The 26,146-nt window shown below is 43.9% G+C and overlaps 1 protein-coding gene across 2 annotated transcripts; it reads left to right on the top strand.

Annotated features, from left to right (window-relative positions):
* The first annotated feature begins 6,171 nt into the window (after positions 1-6,171).
* Positions 6,172-25,284, top strand: VGLL2 (vestigial like family member 2). 2 transcript variants are annotated; one of them, XM_029596440.1, is made up of 4 exons: positions 6,172-6,743; positions 9,447-9,762; positions 12,256-12,771; positions 19,132-20,179. In XM_029596440.1, the coding sequence occupies exons 1-4, from the start codon at positions 6,663-6,665 to the stop codon at positions 19,170-19,172; spliced, it is 954 nt and encodes a 317-aa protein (XP_029452300.1). In that variant the 5' UTR covers positions 6,172-6,662; the 3' UTR covers positions 19,173-20,179. The 2 variants fall into 2 exon arrangements, with proteins under 2 accessions (XP_029452300.1, XP_029452301.1); XM_029596441.1 differs by lacking the exon at positions 19,132-20,179 and adding an exon at positions 24,831-25,284 and having other exon boundaries at positions 6,609-6,743.
* Positions 25,285-26,146: the final 862 nt, after the last annotated feature.

Genomic DNA, 26,146 nt, shown 5'->3' with positions numbered 1-26,146 from the left:
ATTGCAGCAGTTCTCGCTGCATTCAATCAATGGGGTGGGAACAGCATCTCTGGCACGCCGGGGCTAAGCGAGATCTCATCGGCCATGGGGGGAGGTGATCGCTCCACGTCTCCAACCTCAGCGGCCCTCACTCCCAGCATAATTGGCGTAGAGGAGAAGAAGCTCTCTATTTGTGGCCGATTGGAGTCCATAGTATCTGAAACCACCAAGCTCTCTCGGAGCCTGGCTTTACGCTTCGTATGCGGCATAGGAAATCTCGAAGAATAGCCAAAAAGTAAAATTTAGCACCAAAGAAAAGGAGAGCATTCTAATCCAACTCCTCAGTCATCCACCCCATTGTAGCAATTTTCAAAAGTACATTTACTGAAGTAAAACCCAGTTTTGCGTGTGCAAATGCTTTTTAAAATCAAGCCCTTAAAAGTGGATTTTACATGTCTAAATGCACTTTACCTATGTAAGCGGGCTTTTCAAAATTGCTATATTACTTGCCATTGAATTGCCCATAGGAATTTACCCGTGTTAAGTGCATACTCCTTTGAAAATTCACCTATAAAAGGGCAAAATATTTAGTTTAGTTTATTAATTAAGTAGACCGTCTTTCCCTTAGGACATCTAGGCTAGTAACAAAGCTAATCATTTGATGTATAGTATAAAAATAATGAAACATACAATATATCATTAATAAAATTGAAATAATAAAACAATATTATTTAAACCAATGAATATTTTGAGAGAAGTAATAACAAGGGTTGAAAGGAATACAATAAAAAGCTAATGGGTGAATTTTAAAAACCCTAAGCACTCCAAAGCCGGGAGATATGCACGTATATTGGCCCAGTGCATGCCACGCAGATTTTAAGAGGCGCCTGGGTACGCGCATACCTCCCAGTACGTGAGTAAACATTTTTTTTCTAAAAGGGGTGGGGCATGGTCTGGGTGGGGCATGGACAGAGCATAGGCATTCCAAGAAATATGAATGAAACCAACGCGTATTTACGCACACCACTGCACGCCAGGGTCCCTAGCCACGTAACTTTACTTCTGCTATGGACGGCATGTAAGTCATGAAACAAAAAAAAGTAGGCTAGTCAGCGGTGTTTTAAGGGCTGGGGCTAATAGAGTAAAAGGGAGGCAAATTACCTAGGGGGTTTAGGAAGCCCTCTCCTTTACTGGGGCAAACTGGGAACAAACTGGGTAAACAGGTAATTGCATTGGCACGCATATCTACTAAAATCACACACACACACACTTACACGATCGAGGTGGCATTTGCACGCAGATGCACACGCCAGTGTAAAATTGTGTGCACACGTATGCGCATATGGCCAATTTTATAACAAGCACGCATATACGCAAACACTCATGCATGTGCTCCTGTGTGCACAGGTCTTAAATTTCCCCCGTATGTAAGCTAATAAATCATAATGAATCTGGAAAAATGTGACAATACCCAATGCCAGCATTGGAGGGTGGCAAGCCGGGCAATTGCCCTGGGCCCCAACATCACAAGGGACCTCACTGTAGGAGATGTAAGAGTGATGCTTTATGGGGTCTTCCATCCTTGAAAAGAAAAAGGGCCCAGGCTTCTCTCTCTGTCCTCTTGCCCACCCCAGCCCTGAACTTTACCCTGACTCTCACCCCCTTTATCTAGTTGTTGCAGCAGATACCTAGCAGAACTAGAGCAGCATATCCATCACTGCTGCTTCATATCTGCCCATCATCAGTATCCTGCATGAAAAGGACCGATTTTGCATGGAACCATACAAGGCCCTGTGGTCTCGTGGGATCTGCCATGTGAAACATGCCACAAAACTGTCTGGTGTGTCTCCAGCACCAGACAGCAGAGATCAAGAGAAGGTTTGATGTTAAGGCAAAACTGGAGGCTGTTATGGACATAGTGTGAAGGAATGGGGATAAGGAAGGGAAATCAGGATATAAAAAAGACAGAATGGGGGAAGAATTAAAGGCTGGGGATTGGGCGTTGAGAAGAACTAGGATAGGGCTTCCCAAAGCTGTCCTGATGATCCCACAGCCAGTCACATTTTTAGGTATCCACAATAAATATGTAGAAAATAAATTTGTATATACTAAGTATCCAATGTACTGTGCATTTTCTTCATGATGGATAGCATAAAAATCTGACTGGCTCTGGGGTCACCAGAACAAATTTGGGAAGCCTAGGGGACAGGGAAGTAGAAGGATGAGGAAGTGGATTCAGCAAAGAGCTATAGGGGAGGAGGAGAAGCGAGGAAAAGAACCAGGGCTTAGGCTGGAAGGAGAATAGGAGGACCCAAGAGGAGGCTATGGTGGGTAGGAAGAGCACGAAGAGAACCACGATCGAGGAGGGGAAGGAAAGAAAACATTCAGGATGAGGTGATGATCCTATTCCTTAGCATCTTACCTGGACTCCAGCATATTTAACGTAGGCCCTGATAACATCCATGTATCCATTTTAAGTCAACTGCTTCATTTATCTTTTATTATTCACAGCTATCAAGGAAGGTCTTCAGAGCTGTGTCCCAGTGACTTCATTCCATCAGTATTACAACACTATAACTGAACATTATAACTAAACCTTAAAAAGAAATGTAACACTAATGTTTTCAATGCCCATCATCATATCATATTGTTGGAAAATATCAATAAAAATATTTTTTTCATTCTTGTCGTATTTTTTTTTTTTAGATTTTGTACCACAGCATAAGAAGCTGCCACTGTTTGATTACTGCATCTTACAATGTATAGTCATGAATAATCTACCTTACATGGCACTGCAGCTAACCATGGGTTATTAGAGGGTTTGCTGTGTTGTTTGCTTTTTGACTTCTTCAACTTCCAAAATAGACTGCATTGTTTTGACTCTCATTCAGTGCTCTATGTGTTTTGGTTTATGTTACTTTATGTATCCATCCATGGTCATAGAGTAAGAATTAACGTATAAACTTATCGGGGGCCCCGTTGCCAAATGCAATGTATCTGCCCCCTGACGAATATGAATCCCGAATGCAACGTATGGCATCCCTCTGCACATCCCTAGTGCATAGCTCCCACCGCATGCACATCTCAAACATTTTCAAAAAGGGGCAGAGCATGCATGTGGTCTGGTCAACCACCACCAAATGAGTGGAGAACAGGACACTCCAATAGAGAATCTTGCCCAAAATCTTGTGCCTATTGATAATCTACTTGCTTTGACACACCTTATATATATATTGGTTGTGGTCTGGGCAAGAGATGGGCATTTCGACCAAGAGATGTGTGTAAATACTTACGTGCCTGGGTATGCACCCATATCCCCTGCCGCGTAAGTTTACTTCTGTTAGGAATGACATTGTCCATTAAAACATTTTTTAAAAGAGCCAATTATTAGAAGTTTAAAGGGTCTGGGGTAATTTTCAAAGGTGTTACATGCATAAATGTAATATACTATCATAGCAATTTTCAAAAGCCCACTTACTCGAGTAAGTACATTTACATGTGTAAAACCCAATTTTACTTCTACCCAATTTTATGCAATGCTTTTTAAAATCAAGCCCTTAAAAATGGGTTTTACACATATAAATGTACTTTATGCATATAAGTAGCCTTTTGAAAATTACTAAAATATATGCCATTGAATTGTCCATAGGATTTACTCATGTACATGCACTTTATACACATAAATGGCTTTTGAAAATGCATAACTCTTTTGAAAATTCACCTATTAGTCTATACTTTACCAATTTTATGAAACAACAAACACATTAATGCATAACTTTCTCCTCACATCTGGCAACTGAAACAGACCAAAGCAATGCAAATGTTTAGCATGGTTATTGCCAATAATTACTGAGAATATTTTTTCCTTTTCTTTAAGAAATTGAAGGTTAGATTATCTCTGTGCAGAAAGCATTCAAATCAAAACACAGATTATGATTTTTCAGTGAAGGATCTTGATTTGAAATTCCACCTACTGTCTGGGTATTTTCTCATTAGCAGGGTTTCGCATTATAATAATAAGATACCTGAAACTCAAGTGAAAGTTTGTTACTTTATTTTTTTCAGTCCATCTTGAAAATAAAGCAGTTGAATACATTACAAATTTGCTTTATTTCTAATGTTCAAATGTATCAGCCCAAAAATAAAATGCAAGTAAAATGTCATGGTTTCAAAATCCCTGGTGTTCAAAATCTACTGGTTTGCATATTGCAAAAACTTTCTGTGAAAAACAACTGCTGTAGCAGTACTTTGTGTAGAAACAAAGGAGGTGTCCTAATTTAATAGGTTTATTATATTTATTTATTTATTTATTTATTTAAGGGTTTCTTATATACCGAGGCACGTTTGCAAAACATCACCATCATTTATATATTATGTTTTCCCAATATGAACATTTTGATCTTGTTGTGGATTTTTTTTTTTATTTAGGAGTTTCATCCTGCACCTTTGGACTTCCAGCTAATCCCATTTCAGGGCAAGGATCTGGTACCATGAGCCTTCATTCAATCAATTATAAATCATAAACAACATAATTCATAAAAACACAAAAATAAAAAACACAAGTAGCCTGGCAGAATCTTACAAAATAAGAATTTAATCACATAACTACGGAAAAACAGTTCAAAGAGTCATGTCTTAATTTTCTTAGGGAAATTAGGCTCAAGGCAAACTTCAGATGTAATTTAGTTCTGCAGAGTAAGTGCAAAACAGTAGAAAGCACATCACTTTGTTATTGACAATTTCTGGGATAGTTCTGCTTACATTTTCCAAATGGAAGGTATGTGATTTTTATTATGGCTACTCTCTTGCAATACCTTCTCTTCCGTTGTTTCCCCTAGATTCAGCAAGTGCAAACATCATTTTGGGGATGTGCGCACAAGTCAGGCTTACGTGCACCCACCTTATTTTAAAAGTTGCCCAGATACGCGTATATCTCTGACAGCACGCACATCTCACTCTGATTCAAAAAGGCGTGGAATCTGGGCAGAGAATGGGCATGGCATGGGCATTCCAGGGCAGGGTCAAGAGATATGCACAAAAATACTTACATGCCAGGTCTGGTGCCACATAAGTTTTTCTGCTATGGAAGAGATGTAAGCTTTAAAAAAAAAAAAGAGAGAACTAGCCATATCTGAGGGATTTTAAGGATCTGCACTAACAGGAGGAAGTGAAAGCTATTAAATTAGGGGGGGGGACCTAGCTCTTAACTGGGAGAACTGGTGGAAGAACTGGTGAAACTGGCAAAGGCATGAGCATGTGCCCCTTTGAAAATCCCCCCATTTACCAGGTGAAGTGGGATTTGCATGCCCATGCGTACACCCACTTAAAATTAGGCGCAAGTGTGCACATGGCTAGCCTATTTTATAACATACGCACGTATACGCAAGCAAGTTATAAAATGGCCGAGTCCCTGGGCATGTGCTGATGCACACATGCCAATGTGCATCCCCATGCCGATTTGAAAATTACTGTCCCTGGCTTTTCTCCCTTTTTGTATCTATGGGAAAATGCTTGCTTTTTACATCTGGCCCATAATGAGGCACTTTCACAACCTCAGCAATATATTTGCTTCAGGAATGAAACACATGTAGGAAAGAAACAGCAGAATGGATTATAACATTTCTTTTTGCACAAAGCAAGTCTCAAAACTAAAACCTTTCCACTTGCAAGAAACGTGACTCCCAATAAATTTCTTTAAAAAGGAGGTATTCTTGTTTTCCAAAACAAAATACTCCCTAATGTGAATAGATCTTCAAAACCTCATACCTAAATGAAATATCATTATTTGAACGGAATTTGATTACTCATTTTTGTTCTGCTTTCTTCAATGACGATTTAAGACAATCCTCCGTGCTCTTCGATCCATCCCCTGCCTCCCACAACTGCCTGGCAATCCTATTGCTGCCTTTCCGCTGAGGCACTACTGCTGCTCCCACCACGGAGAGATTTACCCAATGCTCAAGCTTTGCGTTTATTCCTAGACACCACCGGGTTGGGTTACATTTTTAATTTTTTTTTAATAGTCGTGTCACTCGCTCAGGTGACCCAACTCTTAGCTCACATTTTCACATTTAGCTGTCACCCAAAACACAGTTGACACCCGATGCTTTTCCAACGACGGACCGTTTGGTCATTTATGATGCATTAGCAAAGGAGCCAAGAGAGGCTCGTCCGAAGCGTCCGGCGCTGGCTCGGAGGAGAGCGGTGCCGGGCAAGCGCAGGCAGATCGGCAACACCTCGGCAGAGGGAGCGTGCGCGCGCGCGCTCACGCCCTGGACAGCGCGAGCCGCCGCCACCCCCGGCCTTTCCGAGCCACGCGGCAGTCAGCGGCGAGTCCGCCTCGAGCCCCCGGCGGCGGGCGCGAGCCGCACACTGCAGGCAGACACACCCTCGCTCCTGTGAAGCGTCACCACGCCCGTGCGTGGCTTTTAAAAATCCTCCGGGCTGCAAGCCGCCAGCTTGTGTGCAACCTGGGTGGAAAGGCGGAGGGCCGGGCTGTCGTTGACCGGGACGGAGGGACACGGTGCAAAAGAGTTGTAATGCATGGCTGCAAAATCTCCGCTATTCGTGCCAATGATTAGGATATTTTAAACCTCCCCTCAAGACCCGCCCATGAAGAATGACTGCAAGTTGCTGATCAACATTTGATAAACCCAAATAACAAGTATCAGCTGACTTCAGCCATGAGCTGTTTGGATGTTATGTACCAAGTATACGGTCCTCCCCAATCTTATTTTGCAGCCGCTTATAGCCCTTATCATCAGGTATGTGTTTGCATTTGTTATAAGGAGGTGGCAAGCGGTGTATCTGTAATGCTAATGTGGGATAACTTTTCCCGAGGTTAAAGAATTAAGAGTTCGTAAGAGCATCATCTGACTGCCTTCAGAAAAGATGCTGGACTTAGAGCACAATTTCGTTTGCTGTTTTCTTGTAATGTCTTCTGCGTCCCTTTATGTCATGAGAAATGGAAAAAAAAAAAAGATGTATCTGCAGAAAAAGATTATAGAAATATGTAAAGGGATATTATGTAGCTTGTGGCAGCCTAGCAAACTATCTTGTTAATGTTAAATGGGGGTGTCAAATAGAAACTACGCTGCTGTCTAATTTTACAGGCTTTCTTGTCTTTCCGGAAACTCGCGTGTCTCTAAGGGGTGTTCCTTGGTAGCTGAGTAACTGCAAATAGCAGAAGACTTTCAAGTTCAGGAATTTTCACGGCTTTTCTGTAACTGTATTGGTACAAGCTGTACTGGCCTGGCTTCCAGTTTGCTGGTGTTAATGCATCAGAGTACTTTCCTGTTAATGCGTTATGATTGTAAACTTGGATGCAAGGTGGAATGATAACTGTCAAGGAGGTAACGAGTTGAAAACAGAGCAGACTGGTCGGAAATCGTGCAGTCTATACACACATCCGAGAATAAAATCGTTTACCCTGATATATACTTTTGTTTTGTGAAACTCTCACCCTGCACCTGTTTCTGTTCATTTTCCTTGTGTAAGCAATTTATCAAAAGGGTTAGAGGAAGTACAAATCCCTAGCAGAGATTTCTGTTGATCGGATGATAGCTATAATACTTAAAGAATATATAGTTACAGCCATATACCTTTCATTTTATTTTATTTTTGGCAATATTATTGTTTTTCTAGGATTCAGTTGTTCTGATGAATGGCGTCAAGAATATAAAGCAGATCTTGTGGGGAAACTCGGGGTAATGCTAGTGAGGAGTTCTTATTTCACGGGTAAAGAAGTGAGACTGAGCAGCGGGGGTGCCTGAAGAGAGATGGATTCTCTCTTTCTTGTGCGATCTGCCCCTCTCCTTGCTCTTAGCAGTAGAAATTCTAATTAGGAAAAAAAAAAGATCCAAGAAAATAGCGCATCCCTGAACTGAAGAAGAGGCTATTTCAGAATAACATTTGGATTTAGCTCTGACTTTTCCTACACTGGGTTTTTACCTTCTATGCACAGAAATGTGCCCCAGTGCTATAAGAAAAGTAAAAAAAAAAAATGCTTTCTCGTCTGGTCCTTTATTTTATTTTTTCGTTTGTTCTACACTTATTTTGCAAGAGCTCGTTTCATTTTCCTTTATTCCAAGCCGGATCAAAACACCTTTTCAAGTGACTATGTTATGTTTGAAAAATCTTTAACAGTTTATCCGAATCCACTTATTAATTTGTAAGGAAACGCTTTCCGATGGCAGCTGCAAACAGGTGGAGAGCGCTTAGAGCAAGCAGGATAAGGAGAATATAGCAACCGAGGCCAGTAACGAAACTGAGAGAATGTAACTGCAGTTAAAAGAAGGCGAGGAAAAAAAAGTTTTCATGAAACTATTATTAAATTTAACGTAGATAGATTTTGAGGAAATGCTGTAAGGATTTCATTACAAATCCAATTGAATACAATATATATTTGCAAATGATATAATTGTGAAATTTAAAAAGAAACGATTAAAAATGTAGATTAACCACGAGTCAGACTTCACAATATATTAGAAGTTGCCCACGGATAATCACTTTTGTTGATGAAATATCTACTTGGGAAAAATAGTTCGTTTGTTTTGCATTTATTGTGTAAAACATGATTGGTGGAAGACATGTGCCGAATTCCCACAGGATGATCTCGTTTTTCAGAATGAGCACATGCATGGGAAAAGTTCCTGGATTCAAAGGTGAGGACGGGTTTCCGGGGCTTGGGGGGAGTTCCTGCCTCCCTCGATGAAACTTCCAAAATGTCACAGAAAAAAAAAAAAATAAATAAAATCCATCAGATGTTTCAACGGGCAGTGCTGACTTTGCTTTCTGAGTACCGAGCACTTTGACCGACTAAGCGGTCTGGCAGAGGTCCCTGGTGGCTGTGATCTTCCACGTTAATGTCACCGCGCTCCTCCTTAGATTGGGGCATGCATGGTCCCGTAAGTCCAATGAAGAATCCGAAACTTGAGGAGGATAAACCCTGGCAGGCAGCCTCTCAAGCTGAAACGGCTGAACCTCAAAACATTCCGCCGAGGAAGGATGGGGATGGAACTCAACATTTCCAAAGAGAGAAAGTTGAATTCTGAAGCGCAACCTTCGCCGGTCAGTGCTTCCCCTCTGGATGTACAAGTTGAGCTGCCTGTACTTTTAATTTATAGCAAGATGTCAAGGTACTAACTATAGTAGGTTGAGCAATATCTGATGCACCAAATTGAGTCATTAAAGAACAGCAAAAGAGAAAGGTACTTGCACGGAAGGAATTTTGCTCTTGCGTTTCCCGAGTTTTGAAACGAGCGGGAGATTGCACCTTACTCCACCAGATCGTGTCCGGCCCTTTGCACGGTGCACAACTTTAAACAAAAACAAAAAAAAAAAGTGTATTTATAGCAGGGGAATCTCATGGGCACTTGAAGGGTGGATGGCACAGGGCATGGCCTTGCGCAGAGCACGGCCGCTGACGGGTTTGTCTTGTCTCTTTTTTTTTTTCTCGCCCTGCCCAGAAACTTGCCTTCTACTCGAAAATGCAGGAAGCCCCCGAGAGCGGCGGCTCCTTCTCCAGCCAGGCCCCGGCCAGCATCAAGGAGGAGGAGGAGGGCGGCGGCGGCGGCCCGGAGAAGGAGCGCCCCCCCGAGGCCGAGTACATCAACTCCAGGTGCGTGCTCTTCACCTACTTCCACGGGGACATCAGCGCCGTGGTGGACGAGCACTTCAGCCGGGCCCTGAGCCAGCCCAGCAGCTACGCGCCCGGCGGCGGCAGCGGCGGCGGTGGCAGCAGCTCCGGGGCCAAGGTTTCCAGGAGCAGCGGCTCCTGGCGAGGTGAGTGGGCGCAGGGAGACCCATCGTACAATAAAAAAGAAAAGAAAAGTCAGCTGCACCGTCGGGAGGAGGAGCAGGACTTTTCTCGGACGCTGTTTTCTCTGGTTGCTTATTAATATATTATGATTTTTTTGTGTGTGTTATGGGGCTCTAGTTTGGGACCGCTTTTTTCATATCCTGCCCCTGGGAATCAGATCTAAAAAAGAAAGCCCAGCTCTAATGCCCCCTTATTCACATGCCTTGTCCGAGTACCAGTGAATGAAGGGGGGGGGGCTGTGCCGTCGGCCTGGCCTGGGACTTGCTTGCAAAGGCTCTTAGCCTGGGATGTGGCTAATTCTAGTCCTCGGGGATCCTGCTGAGCGATGATTCCCGCAAACTCCTTTCTAAAGCTGTGACTCCGGAGGTTTTAGGAACGATTCTAAACGACATCCCCTTTAGTGTCACTTCCCAGTGCAAGGATTTCAGGGCCTGACTGATATGAATGAACCCATTGGGGGCAGATAGGACCGGGCTAGCCCGGCAGGCCTTTCCCCGGTGGTGAGACATGCAGCAGCAGTTTTGTACCGGGGGGGGGGAGGACGCTAGGTGACAGAAAAGAAGCCTTTCGGGCAGCCCAGGGCACCGATCAGGAATGTTTTGTACGATATTCAGTCACTGTGGCTCAGTTTATGTGGATCTGAGCGCTGCACACATTGGAGGGGGGGGGGGGGGGCTCCACAATGCGACCCAGCGCAGGGTGAGCACGATGTGCACCTCGAGGCTTCTTGCTATGGAGGCAGCAGGCTGACGAAAGAGCAGTTCAGAAGTTGCTTGCGGCCGGTCAGTGTATGGGAAGGGTGAATATAACATCTCAGTGACGTCAGATCAGCAAAAGAAGGCCCCAAGAAAGTAGCAACCACAAAATGACAATTTTGTGTTGGTTTCGCAACCTTTAAAAAAAAAAATATATATATATATCGGTTCACCTTCATGCACAAAAATATTGCCCTCGGCTACAAAGTATATCACTGCGTGATATTATTGTTTCAAGAAAGCAATATAATTATATAACTTGGGTTTCCGTCTTAGAATTTCAAGCGCAGTAGATTCTTCTACATTTTATTCTACTGTAAATTATTGACATTTCAGATGAGTTAGAATGGTTACGTTTATATAATTAGCAAAACGTCACGTTGTAGAATAATCTTAAAGGTAAATTGGTCATGCCATTGATTTTTTTGTGCTAGCGTCTAACTACATTGCTTAGATCGGGTAGAAGCTGGGATTTATTTTCCTCACGATATAGCAGAGGGGAAATGCTATTTAGTAGGGATGTGAATCGTTTTAGGACGATTAAAATTATCGTCCGATAATTTTAATATCGTCTTAAACCGTTATGGAACACAATACAATACAGATTCTAACGATTTATCGTTATAAATCGTTAGAATCGTGAGCCGGCACACTAAAACCCCCTAAAACCCACCCCCGACCCTTTAAATTAAATCCCCCACCCTCCCGAACCCCCCCCCCCCAATAACTTAAATAACCTGCGGGTCCAGCGGCGGTCCGGAACGGCAGCGGTCCGGAACGGGCTCCTGCTCCTGAATCTTGTCGTCTTCAGCCGGCGCCATTTTCCAAAATGGCGGCGGCCATAGACGAAAAAGATTGGACGGCAGGAGGTCCTTCCGGACCCCCGCTGGACTTTTGGCAAGTCTCGTGGGGGTCAGGAGGCCCCCCACAAGCTGGCCAAAAGTTCCTGGAGGTCCAGCGGGGGTCAGGGAGCGATTTCCCGCCGCGAATCGTTTTCGTACGGAAAATGGCGCCGGCAGGAGATCGACTGCAGGAGGTCGTTCAGCGAGGCGCCGGAACCCTCGCTGAACGACCTCCTGCAGTCGATCTCCTGCCGGCGCCATTTTCCGTACGAAAACGATTCGCGGCGGGAAATCGCTCCCTGACCCCCGCTGGACCTCCAGGAACTTTTGGCCAGCTTGTGGGGGGCCTCCTGACCCCCACGAGACTTGCCAAAAGTCCAGCGGGGGTCCGGAAGGACCTCCTGCCGTCCAATCTTTTTCGTCTATGGCCGCCGCCATTTTTCGGCACCATTTTGGAAAATGGCGCCGGCTGAAGACGACAAGATTCAGGAGCAGGAGCCCGTTCCGGACCGCTGCCATTCCGGACCGCCGCTGGACCCGCAGGTTATTTAAGTTATTTGGGGGGGGTTCGGGAGGGTGGGGGATTTAATTTAAAGGGTCGGGGGTGGGTTTTAGGGGGTTTTAATGTGCCGGTTTTTCGATTTTTCGATTTTTAACGATTTTTAACGATTTTTCACGATATTTTACCCCCCCCAAACGGCAACAATACGATTCCCTCCCCCTCCCAGCCGAAATCGATCGTTAAGACGATCGAGGACACGATTCACATCCCTACTATTTAGATATTTCTTGTTTGACTTAGATTTCATTGTATTTTTTTCCCCCCACTGACTGATTTTTTTCACTTTTCTTTCCTCAGAGGACTCGTTTCCCATGAGCCAGAGAAGCTTCCCTCCCTCGTTTTGGAATAGCACTTATCAGCCCTCGGCAGTCGCCGCCTCCCTCAGCAGTAGTCTGAGCAGTCCTCTCGGTGGTCCGCACACGGAGCTCCCTTTCGGGGCCGATCCTTACTCCACGGCATCTCTCCACGGTCACCTGCACCAGGGGCCTCCGGAGCCCTGGCATCACGCCCATCACCATCACCACCACCACCCGTACTCCCTAGGGGGAGCCATCAGTGCCCAGAGCTCAGCCTACCCTCGGCCCAGCATGCACGAAGTTTACGGCGCCCACTTCGATCCTCGCTACAGCTCTTTGCTTGTCCCAACCTCGGTTCGGCCTCACCGGCTCACCCCGGCCACTGTCCCCACCCCTGCCACAGCGCAGTGTGACCTTGGCAAAAGTGAGTCTGTCAGCTCTGCATGGACAACGCCCGGGCCTTTCCCAGGACCTGCTGGGGACATGGGGCAGAGCCTGGGTCTCAGTGTGGATGCAGGTAAGGAGGGGGCAAGTTTCCCGTGCCATTCCACGCGACCCACACTTCTCAACTCCTACACTTTGTAAACGAGACCCAATTTTCAGATGGCTTAATACATGCTTGATGAAGAAAGCCAAATACATTTTCGCAGTTATACAGTGGACAGGTCACCTGTCTCAAAGGGTGTTCTTTAGACTCTAAAAATCCTGGGAAATAAGGGAAAGCCTTCTTCTTAGAATTTGTATTTGAGCAGGTAACATCTGTACCTGAAACTCTTGTAACTCTTTCTCCTTGGGGCATACTCCAACCTGTTGATTCACTAATGGCTTGACTTTGGTATTAGCTAACAGAATATCAATAAAATGGGCCGGTATAGATCCCAGCTTTTTTTGATGATTAATGTTTTTTTGAGACAAGAGGATGGCATGTAATGTCTCTAACTGATTGATGAATGATGGACTTTACAGCGACAAATAATGCAAGTGAACATCCAAACTGAAGTGACGGGGAAAGGAGGATCCGGTATTTCACTTTGTAACTAATGCTAGCATTCTGTTCCTCCCTTACACCAGTCTAAATTGTTGTGGGGTGAATGTGGGTGGCACCCTCCAGTAGAAAGGGATGTGGACGGTTTGCTGAATGATGCTCCTATCATTTGGTGGTTCCTGGATTTAAAAGGCATCACAAATATGACACTATTGGAATGCAATAATTCTTCCCTACCATATATATATATAGGGAAGAGTTATTGGCTCACCTCCCATGGACACATGCTTCACCAACAGAGAATCAAGAGGTTGGAAGTCTTTCATGCGTTATGACATATGTTTTGAAACTTTGTAGCCGAGGGCAATATGTTTGTGCATGACACTTCATAAATGACAAGATGAGCAGTGGAAATCCAAAACTGTACCCCGTGGTTCTAAATGTGTAATCAAGTCTGGGTGCAATCATCCTACTGATCTACTCTCAGCATTGTCCAATTAAAAAAAAAAAATGTTGCTTCCAGAACAGCCATGTTTCTTTCCTTCCTGTACTTTCCTCAAGCTGACAGAAGATGTTGCTTACGTATATTTTGGGCACCGACTGCTATTTCGACTGAACGCATTGGCCCTGCTTTAACCTTCCTCCACATGAACTGACTCGCTCATTTGTTGCAGAATGCTCAGCTCACCTCTTCTGGGAAAACAGTAAGGATTCACATACAGCTGCAGATCCCTCTGACAGCTATATATTTCTGACCTAGTTCAACAAGGGGTTTCTTCATTGCTCTGACTGTTAGATCTAAGACTTTTTGGTAAAGGCATTAAACGGCCGTATAGGAAGCACATTAATATCGGGCACAGTGAATACCCCGAATAGAGCAGAACAGCAATGATGCGGTATACACCTGGCTGCTAAAAATTAACCCTGCAGTGATTCAGAAAAGAGATGGCAATTATTAATGATGTGTATTGCTATTGGGGCACTATTTAAAAACAGTTTACCTTGCGCTGGCATTAGCCTTAGCAGTGCAGGTTTCCGATCTCGAATTACATAGAAGCCTACAACTGTCCCGATGTGGGGCAGTTTTACATGGCAGCCTTCAAACTCTGCAAAAAAAACAAAACAAAACAAAACAACAAGGACAATAGAAACAAAGCAAAATTTTTAAAGCTGAGAACATTTTACGAGACATGATCCGATTTGTTCCGTCTTTGCATGACAGTAAATTATGAACCTGGAACAAGCCTTTCCTCTGGTGTTCTTTCTTTTTGTAAATTTCATTATGTAATATGTATAGAATGATCGTAGAGCTCCGTATCCATGGGAGCAGGGTGAGCCAATCCTAGTTTCTCCCCCCCCCCCCCCCCCAATGTATGCATGCAAATGTAATGCCTATTTCCCTGCGGGGTTCCCTAAGGAAAAAAAAAAACAGGACTACAAGTTGATGTATACCATGAAGTTAAACCAGGACTAAATCACCTTGTTCCCCTGGACCTGTCTTTAGGCGATCATCCTTATCAGACAGCCTGTTCTGCTTTATCTTTCCTTTATTCAACTATTTTGTATCATTCTTCCCAGGTTTGAATACTCTCAGCAAGGCACATTGCCCTCTTATAAATTAGACCTTGCACTAACTACATGACCTGCGGGTTCTACATACAAAGACCCTTTATTTGTGCTGGTGAAAACCAATATCTCTTTTAGAGTATAGGGTGAAGGCACCAGTTTCCTGATAACAGGGACCTCATATAAGAGCATAAGAAGTGCCATGCTGAGACAGGCCAACGGTTCACGGAGCCCAGGAGCCTGGCTCTGACAGTGGTCAGTCTAATCCTAATAGAAAAATCCATTCTCTATCGTGGCATATAAAACTGAATGAATGAATGGATAAATAAATAAGAGGAAACATCCAAGTATACCTGACTAAGAAGTGATGATGGACTTCTCTTTCAGAAACTTGTCCAAACGTTTTCTTAAACTCAACTGCACTACTAGTCTTGACCATTTACTCTGGCAACAAATTGCATTACTCAATCAACCTCTGACTGAAAAAAACAAAACCTCTTTTTAAATTTTGATTTAAATCTGCTACTAGTTAGTTTCATGGAATGCCCTCTAGTCCTAGCATTGTTTGATACGGAGAATAACCATCCTGTTAAATGCTTTTCAAACTACAGCAGTGAAATTATAAGAAATGAAATACCCGCTTTTCGCTTGAATGATTTAGAAGTCATTTCAAAACCATGTGTATCATAATCATTTGTATCATAACCAAAATATTTTAGAGGCAATTTGTAGAGATTTGATGGTCACTTTATTAAGAAGAAAGAACATAAGTAGTTATGCCTTTGTTCAAGAACATACATTTAGAATTATCATCCAGAGGACTGGCGAATCCCTAAATAATTAAGAGTCCTATGTAACATATAACTTTTGTAGATACATCACCAGCGGCTGGTCTAATTGAGTAAAAGATTGATTCTTATCTTTGTTGATGGTAAATTTGGCTACGGAGTTTGCTGCTGCTCTCTGAGCTTGTTTTCATGTCTGCAGGAAAATTCGTAGTGCCCTATTTAATAAGGGACAATCAACAGCTTTACTGATGGCTGTGATTAAGTGGGCTAGATAATGCTAAAACCTCCCAATGGAATGAGTATTTCCTCCTAAATGATGGGTTAAATTTCTCTATTTAGGGGCTATGTCTGGTCAGAAAAAATTTTGAATCTGGTCTTGAAGAATTTATTTTCACCATAGACACAAAATTGGAGGAACCACTTACTCTGACACAGAATTTATAATATAAAAACATTTAGGGTTCTAAGCAATAAAACGGGTGCAAAACAGATTGTAGCATGGGCTTGCAAAAAAAATGCTAAAAAGCCACTTGCCCAGCGATGGAAAAAATGTACTGCTCTCTTGGTGAAAAGTATGAGAAGTAAATTGCCAACACAATAACCATGCACAGAAAACCGAAAATGGATTGGCTAAGTAGTGAGGGCATCCTAAACTAAGCATACTTAGTTCTCTTTTTTTTTTTCCTTGCCTACTCCTGTTGACTTCCAAGGGGTAAACAAGTAGGCCTGGTACATAGAGGATGCAAAGGGAAGTCCAACTACACTCTAGCTAAGTAGCTCAAAGGAGAGGAGAGAGAGTTCCAGGAGAGTGGGAAAACTGGCATGAGCTCATGTGTAGAACCATCTGTTTCATGTATCAATAAGGATCTTAGTGGTATGAGAGGTCATGGGTGTGGACAGAAGGAAGAATTCAAAGTGGAGACCTAGGGAGGAATCTGACTGCCCTGACTTAGCAGGACACTGGCATCTGACCATTATGACCAGCCTGTAGTGTAGACATTGCAACGGCTGCACCACACAGTCTACTATTGCCTCAAAGCTCATAGAAATGAGTGACACAAAAACAAAGTGGAATAAAGCTTTTGAGTTCCAGAATGTTTGGACTTTGGGCACAGTAACAATGTCAATAACAGCAAAGACCTCTGCCCTCTGGTAATCTATTGCTTGTAAATACATTTGTCTTGCGTAAAGAAAAGCACATTTATTTTTTATGTCTTCAGTGTGTCTCTTCTTTCACCCCCATCTCTCTCTCTCTCTGTGTGTCTTCCCTGTCCTAATGGTGCCCTGTGAAAGCTTTCTTTGAATATTTAGTGGGTGGGGGGGAGAATTGGAGGGCCCACAGGCTAGTCACTTGCCCTGCAGGGAGAACCCCATAAGGAGGCATCCTGCTTTTGTGACTAGCCACAAAAATGACTGCCATGGACAGATGGTTAAATGCCAGCAGTGCTTCATAGCCAGACAAATCCCAGTAATGATCCTTAAAATCCACACCAGTATGGGCACCCCAGTGCTTTATGTATTGTGAGATGAGGAGCAATGCTTGAAGAGCCCCTGCCATGTGCCATATAAGAAGACAATTCCTGTGCATGAATTTGTGCACAAAATGTCTTAGCTGTGCTTTGTTTTGGCAAAGAGAAGTGGGGTCACATTTATTCTCCCCCAAGTTCCTAAGGATACAGTTGTACAGGGTCATCTCTTATCCATGGCCTTAATTTTTTAAGGCTCTTTATTGACTGGGCCTTCTCAGGAACATGCTCAGTTTAGCCTGATTGTGCTATTTAGCTTTCCCTTGGTAAGTAAAAGGCTCCGGTTATTAGTTAACACCAACCAGTCCAAGGGAGCTATTAAACAGCTTTCAGTTAGTGCGTTGCTGGCTAAATAGCAGGGAGAATGAGCTCACCACAATAACCCATAATCTGCATGTCCCCGTGCCAATGTTTGCATGCTTAGCTTACACTTACCTGAACTCTCTCTAAGTGCATGGTAAGGAATTCCTGAACTGTTCACTAGTTTATAGCACAGGCCCTTTCATCTCTTTTTGAAAATAAACTATTTAATATTTTTCGTACTAATTTTGGTTGCATAGCAAGAGAGGAAATTCATCTTGCCAGGTGTTTCAAAGGAGAGGGAGAGGGCTGTTTTAATGTTCAACATTCCCCTTCTATCTCTGTGAGACAACCTGTGGAAGGGCTGGATTAGGATTTTGCATTGCTTCCATGCACTTACAACTGTGGATGAGGCTTGTTCCTTTCTTTTGATACTGGACGGGGCGGGGAGATTGGGGCATGCTATTTTTGTCATTTCTAATTTAAATGAAAATATGATTTTAAAACCATGTGATGCCCTAAGTAACCAAAACGCAATATGAGGGAAAAAAAAAAAAAAGAAAGTGAGCTTATCTTGAAAACAGCAGAACTACCCTATCGGCGAGAACAGCAGGTGGCTTATTATTTACACTTGTTTAGGCATCGACCTTAAAAGAGAGAGACCTGCTAGCATTCGGCGGCACGAACCTGATTTTTTTTCCCAGCCGATCCCTAACCTGCAAGGCTGTTGCTGATGCTGGCCCTATAAATAACCCCGGCACCGGCCTCCCGCGGTGTTGAAATAGCGCGGCATGCAATTAGTTTGCACGCGCGCTGATAAATAGTAGGTGTGAACAGTTTAGCTCTGAGCCTGCAATGCAATGCCCTAATTTTTTTTGGAAAGAAATCTCGCCCCTCCCCTGTCTCTCTGGGCCTTTCGTGTCGACTGTTCCTGTTCCTAAATGTTTTCTTTCTTAATCCCTCCTTCTTTGCAGTAAAGAATCACCATCTTTTCTATCGCAGTTTTTTTTTTTCCAAACCTGCGGTCAGAAATCACCTGTTTATCTCCATCCCTGCACGGTTTGTATGGCTTTTAGCAGCAGCGGCAAATTATTTCTGCCGGTGGTCAGAAACGTTTGCTGGGCAATCAAAAGAGAAGAAAGTTGCTGAACAGAAGACGCTAACGTCTCTCAAATACTTGTTTTGTCTTAGAAATAAAATACAAATCCTATGTATGAGATATAAATTGTTGTTGTTAGATTGCTGTTATTTATAAAAATATATATATATGCGCCCTCTACAGTTGAAGATAAACGCGGTTACGTGTTAGAGAATAAAGTAGACTCAACCTTGTTCCTAAACGGGAATGAATAATTTTTGTGCATCACGTTGCTGTGAAACTCTTATTTCACCCTTTAAGTTTCACTGTTTTTCTATTTCTTGCAGGCAAGCCCTGTTTGTTTACGTTCCCTGTCCTTAAACTTCTTGTACCTTTTCTCTTTTTTTTTTTTTCCCGTTCTCTGGTTTGCAGCCTCAGGATAAAAGCAAGGATCTGTACTGGTTTTAGACTTGTGCACCTCCGACATCTTCCTCCTCTTCCTCCCCACCCCTTCGCGGGCCGCCCCTGTAGACCTCTCTCCCCCTTCTCTCTCTACCTTGTAGAATTGGCGACGTTCAGACGCGCGGAGCTGAAATGGCGTTGGTTTGTAATGGCTTCTGATCTTGGTTTGCAGCTCGCCGTTATTCCTTCTGTGGTGGACCCATCCTGAGCTGACCTGCTAACAAAAAAAAATAAAAATAAAAAACTGGTCTCCAGCCCCCCCTTACAGACCAGAAACAGCAAGGGCCAAAATGATCGCCTCCTAAGGCCAGAGACAAGCAAGGAAAGAGAGACTTCCAACTACTTGGAATTTTAAGAAGAAAAATAATTTCCTTTGACCTGACAGATCTAAAGACATTGTTGATATTCTTTTTATAGTACTATTATTAATATTATTATTATTATTATTATTATTTAACGAACTTCCTGAAATCGACTTGTGTCAGACTGCTTAGGATGAGGGAAACGTTTCTTTTTCCCCAGCGTAAAAACAAATCAGAGACCTTAAGAAAAAAAAAAAAAACCAAAAAAAAAAGGCGAATTTTTTTTCTGGTGTTGTGAATATTTTATTTTTTTTAATGCCTGTGTGAATTATGATTTCTTGCAATGGCACTATCCCTTTTCAAGATAGTTCTGGACTTTATAATAGGATTTCTATATTTTGTTTTCCTTCGAAGACTATGGGAGAAGAAAATAAAATTGAGTCGGGGAACTAAAGAGACGAAAACAGCAATGAAAAAAAAAGACATTTATCCTTGGACTATTGCAAGACAGAAACCGGAGGAGCAGTTTTGCTTGGTTATATGAGCAGCAAATGGCTATCTGTGGCCACCTGCCCTTGGACTCGCAGAAATGCAGCTGTTGTAAGGACAACTGTTCAGACTCCAGAAACAAGACAGCCAAGGTGGCACTTCCCGTCAATTGCATTGGATTATTCTTTTTTTTTTTTTTTTTTTTTTTACAAGAAACATTTTATGTTGAAAGACGAAACCCTACAGCGAGCCAACACAGCCTTCAAGAGGAACAACTGCAGGCCGTCGGAGAGAAAGGAAATCTGCGTGGAATACACTGCGTGGACAATAGAGGCTCAGTCGCCTGGGCGTACGTCTCTCTGTCCGTGTGCTGCCAGCCCTTTTGTCACTTTAGTTGTTTGAGGAAAACAATAAAAGACGTGTTGAATGGAAGTAAAATCTGCATGAAAAAAAATGTCTTATTTTCATTCGCCCTGTGTTCTCCCGAACCCCCCCCCCCCCCCTCCAAAAAAAAAACCAAAAACAACCCACTAAGGATAAATGAATCTTTAAGAGAAAATTGCAAAGTATTATTACTCATAGACTAGAATAATAAATGTAGTTACCTGCAGCAAATTGTACTTTACAATGAATAGGTCCTGTGCGGCAATCTATCATAAAATAGACAAAGTTGTAGTCAATTATTTTGCGTTGATAGGAAGAGAGTTTCTCTAAATGCAAAATAATTGCTAAACTTGTAGCATTAATATTCAGAAGGAACAAAGAAGGCAGTTTCAGAGATGCTGCAAATTTCCCATGACAAGATTTACGTGTCTGAAAAACCCGTGAACTGTGTTAAATACGGATGAAAACAGTTACAATTTTATGAGAAAAAGGGAATATATACTGTTTGAAATGGTCACGTGTATGTTGCTATGCTGGGTCTGGCCAATGCTTTAGGACAAGGGCAGGGCCCGATTAAAGGACAGGCCAGCAGGGCAGCTGCCCGGGCCACCTGTCTTTGGCAGGCACTGGAGGTTTGTGGCTTTAACCCTTTACCCAAGAAGCAAGGAAGGGGGGAGGAGGGGGGCAGGAGGCGGGGCCAAGCAAGCAGGCACCGCCCCTCAGCATTGGCTGCTCCCGCTGCAGATCCAGGGGCCGGGGGGGGGGGGGGGGGGGCTAAGCAGTGGCTGCCGCTAAGAGCGAGGAGTGCTGGGCTGAAATCTACCCTCTCCTGCCAAGGCTGGGGGATGGGAGGTGCGGGGGGGGGGGGGGCCGCATCTTTCTCCTGGGGGTACATCTCTGGCCTGCCCATGGGCCCCCACCTGGCTCAATCCGGTCCTGTACATGGGTAAGTAACTCCGGTCCCTGGAGTGCCACAAACAGATCTGTTTTTCAGGGCATCCACAATGAATAAGCATGAAGTACAGTATATCTGCGTACCCTGGAGGCAGCGTATGCAACTGTACCTCACGCACATTCCTTGGGAATATCCTGAAAAACCAGACCTGGCTGGGACACTTCAGGGCTGGAGTTGCCTAACCCCCCCCCTACCTTAGGGATCCTACTTGAAACGTTCAAAGTCTGCAGTTCGGTTTGCCAGCAGTTTTTGGAGAGGGAACAGGAAAGTGACTTTTTCTATCCTTTATCCAGAAACCAGTCCGGCGCCCCCTGCTGGAAGTCTCCGGGTCCTGGAATCCCTCCTTCATTTCCATAGCAAGGCCCCCGAGTCAGGCAGGCGGCTCTGAACCCTCCACCTATCACAGCGGAAACCTATAATCCCAGCACCCTAAGAGCACCCAGGGAAGGATTTCTCCTGTGCTCGTCTGCTGTTCTTTCACCCTCCACTTAGAAAGTATTTATCTTGAAAACGAGTAGTTGAAAGTTGGAAAGTGCGAATTTGTTGTTGTTATTTATTTTTTTTGTAATCTAATGATTTATTCTCGTTTGAAGAGACCTCGGGAGAGGGTACAATTTAGGGCTCAGCTCCTTTCCCTTTGCCTTTACGTGAAGTCTCTGCGGTGTCTCCCAGGCCCCCCCCCCCCCCCCAGCAGACTGCGCCAACAAGAGCAGCGATGGGGAGAAGGGCAGCCTTCGCCCGGTTCCCCCGCGTCCTTCGGTCCTAGCATTTCTCAGGCCTCCTGTTTTGCTCAGTATGTTTAAAATATCCCAGGCCCGCCGGCCATAAATCTTGAGGCCGATCTCGTGTTTCTCCTCGGGTCCGGCTCCTTGCTGGCCGCCCCCCTCTCACTTTACCTTTGAAGTTCTATTTCAGATCCCGGCCAAGTCCTGGATCCGCTTCCCTGTCAGAAGGGCCGGGAAATAGCCGGGGCTCCCCGGCCTGTAAGTGCTGTCACTCTCTCTCTCTCTCTTGCCCTTTCCTCACGCGCTGCAAAAGCCACGGGCCCGTGGGTTTGGGCTGTAAAGTGCCAGTGGCAGGCAATGTGGCTGCTTTGGTTTTGCCCTTGCAGCTTGTGGTGTCAGAGAGGGGGGAGGGGCTGCCAGTGGAGGTGGTGGAGAGGGGGGGGGGGGAATTATCATCCTTAACAGTTGCTGGTTGTGTGTAATTGGATCTTGCTATTTGTACAAGTAGAAGAGTTAGATAAACAGATCGCCTTCGGAAAAAAAAATATATATATATATTATTTTTTCCCCTCGGTTCTGCCCTCCTCCCCGTCCTGCACCCAGCAAAGAATTGGTAAGAACGATGCAGCATTTCTTCCACCCCGAAAGTCCTCACCCTCTCTCTCTCTCTCTCTCTTTTATTCTTTGGGGGCTGGCTTGTGACAGACCTGCACAGGCTCGCCCTCCACCCCCCCTTCCGCGCCTTGCACTGCAGGGCCAGCCCCGCTGGATCCGAAAGGGACACTCGATAGCCGCGGTTTCCGTGGTTGAAATAGTTGTGAAGTTAGCGCACAATCCGAAAGCGGAGGCTAATAAATAATAGGGTGCTAATTGGGGCCGGCGTGGAGCCGTCAATCACCTTAGCCTAAACACACACACACACACACCCCGAGCCACCTCATAACCTAAAAAGGCAAGAGCGAGGCCGGGAAGCGCTCCCAGTTGTCGCCGGCCACTAACCCCCCCCCCTCCCCCCCCTGGAGGCAACGCGGTGGCGACCCCCGGGCAAGGGAAGAGGGCCGAGGGGGCGGACGCGCTCAGAGAGCGCTCCCTTCGTTCATTGCAGGTACAAAGCGCTCCTTCCAGCAGGGCACCCTGTAAACAAACGCCCCCGTCCCAAAGACACAAAATGCTTTCTCAGACATGCACTGTTTAAATAAGATTTTATTTTTTTTCCCCTCAGCTGTCTAAAGATCCGTTCCCGCTGCCAAGTTCAAATCCTATATATTATTAGTTCAGGGTTCTTTCTGCACACAGACTTCCCTTTTTATTTTTGTAGGGTCCCATCACTATTTTATTTGTCCGTGCAGGTTTTGGTGCAGTTTCTGGACTCACCTGCCCATGCTGATGTTTTTTTGCAATGAGATATCATCAACAATAAAGACAAAAAAATATGTATTAAAAAAAAACAAAACCAGCAAGCCCTCGGTGTAGTCTCATCTGTCGGAGGATGTTTGCATCTCCCGCAAGCCCAGCCGCTTGCAGCACTGGCTGTCATAATTGTTCACCTGGGCGCGGGAGGACGCCTGCATTCCCTGAAATGTCCCCTTCGGAGGTTTCTATTGCACGTGCAGACTGGGGAGGTAAAGAAATGCAATGGAGGAATACAACTGAGTGACCCTCCTGACTGAGGCTGGGGTAGGAAGAAAACCCTTTGCAGGTGCACAGCTGTGGCTGGTCTGGGAGAAATAACTGGCGGTTGTAAAACCTTACACACTCTGTACAACAGCCCCGCAATTTGTCAGCAATAAGAGCAGGGAAATACTGTCCTGGATATTACAAATAGCGCTGCTTTTGCACATTAACCCTTGTCGACTGTGATATCTCTGTTCGACCAACAAAACAAATAACAAAAGAACTGCAGAGCAATTGCAATGAGCACTTTTTTTTCCCCTTCAGGTTCTAGTTTGTATAAAGATGCACCTATCCTGAATATTGGGGTGCAGTAATTTAAATGGTCCTGGAGATAATGTGTGCACAGTCAGAACAATACATAAGCCTTTTTTTTTTTTAAAGAAAAAAGTTCTAAAAAGGCTGTTGCAGTATCTGAGCTTTCAGAGCACAGAGAGCCCTGCTTCAGGCATAATGAAAGGGTCTGGTGGGGCCTGAAACAGCACAACCAGTGCATCAACTTTTTTTGTCTGGTCAATAAAAATATATCACCAGCAACAAAGCTTCAAACTTTTTATTTTCCAAGTGGGGAATACTAGAACTACCCACTGCACATCAACTTTCAGAATAAATCAGATTTGTATCTTACTAAATAGTCAACCCACATAGTAATTGCCTTGCAGTAGTTGTGATGAGAGGTGAGGTCATTGTAAGAAGTGCTCAGTGTGCATGCAACTTCTCCCCCCAAATAGTTTGGGGCTTATTTAGGAAGTGGGGGGGTCATGAATGCCCTACGCAATGCAGAACAGGGCTGGCATGAGCTGAAGTTAGTAGAGGCCCATTTGCTAAAAGTTCTCTCCTGTCTAAGGGGAAAATGCTTAGTAAATTGGGCCTGTATAAGTCCTGCTGCAGAGATTCAGACATAGGGCCTGATTTACTAAAACCTTTCTTCCTATTTTGTGCTTAAGGGCAAAATACTTAGTAAATGAAGCCCTTAATGATGGGCACTGTTTAAACAGAGCAGGGTCTGACTCTAGTGCTGTAAGTAGCCCCTGCATCAGCCTCAGCCAAGCAAGTTACAGGGTGCTGGTGTTTAATTGTTGTGAATCTCAGTGAACTGCATGGCAAAGTCTGTCCTCCCCTCAGGTCAATTGTATTTATTTATTTGATTTATATTCTGCCTTCTTTACCATCTGCAAATTGAATTACAGCCACGTATTATTCAAACAGTAAAACTGCAGTACTAGCCTTCAGTAAAAAAAATACAAAACTCTTTTCAGTATTACAGGCAATGGCGTGGCTTTGTAAATAAGCCGACAGGGTTAACTTCAGCGCCAAATGCTGAGCCACTTTGTTTTTTTTTCAGCCAAAGTATGGAGCATTCAGGATCGACATCCTACAGCTCAGGAAGGACTGCATTCTCCAGGTGTGGAAAAGATTGCGCATTTCGAAGTCATATTATAACATGACTGGGGGGTTTTTTGCTGTTGGATTTGAGGGCCTCTGAAATATAAAATAAAAGATCGGCTATAAATTCAAGGATGCTCCAGAGGTACACAGTACATACAAATACTTTTAGGATAAACCACATTTCACTTCTGTTCTCTTCCATGCACCCTTGGCTTGTTATAATAACTGACCGAGAGTCAAAAAGAGGAAAATTTCCCTGCTTGAAGTTAAAGCAGTGAAGATAATATTTGGTGTTTTGCCTGTAGAACTGTTAATAAGGTGGGAATGGGAGAGGAGAGGGCAATGTCGTAGGACCTATTTATCAAGGTCTGCCAAAACCATCCTCCTCATTTTCTATAAATTGTTTCAGAATCAAAAAAATTAAATAAATAAAATCAGCTTCATTTTCTGCTTCTGTTTTTTCTTTTTAATTCTCTCTCCCTCACAGTGGTGTACTTGACCAATAAAGTCCCTTGAATCCTAAATAGCAGGTGATAGATTTCAAAGTCACATATTTTATATTATTTAGGGGTAATACAAATGATGGAAACTGTTCCCATTGCCTTCGGTCTAGTAGTCCTCACCTGAACAAAGAAAAATAAAACCCAATTTAAACTTGGTTTCATCAATTTACTGAAAAGCCACACAATTTAATGGAGATCCCAACCCCACATATGCAATTCCGTATTCTAATGAGATGTGGATGATAAATAATTAAATGACAGTGATGGTCTCCTGATGAAAAGCAGTCTTACTTTCCTGCTGGCATAACTGGAGAAAATGGGGCGACCAGCCAGAGCAGCCTAGCTCCTCCTGATAAGCTAAATCCTTTGTAGAGTGTAACCTAGATATCCAATATGCACCTTTTTTCTTCCTATTACTGACTCTGTGCTACAATTTCATTATTGTTCAACACTATAAAAATGCATGCATGGACAGGAATTCCCTCTTTGTCAGTGCTCTTATTTTACTGTTGCCACTTTACCCAAAATATTAAACAACTTCCTTTCAATTCCTTTGCATTCATGGGCCCAGTCATGTATGCCAGAGCCCCACAAACTCTGATAGGATTGGTCCATATTAGCTTTTACAGTATAAAAAAAAACCCAAAACAAGAAACTGACCACAGATGACCACACTATTGAAAGGGCTTGCAATTCTTAATGCTTTTCCATAAAGAATATTTCTATACATCTACAGCCACACACACCCACACTCCATCTCTCTCTCTGG

The sequence above is a fragment of the Rhinatrema bivittatum genome, chromosome 3 (genome assembly GCF_901001135.1).
Source record: "Rhinatrema bivittatum chromosome 3, aRhiBiv1.1, whole genome shotgun sequence".
NCBI lineage: Eukaryota > Metazoa > Chordata > Amphibia > Gymnophiona > Rhinatrematidae > Rhinatrema > Rhinatrema bivittatum.
This window is presented reverse-complemented; position numbering and strand designations above follow the sequence as displayed.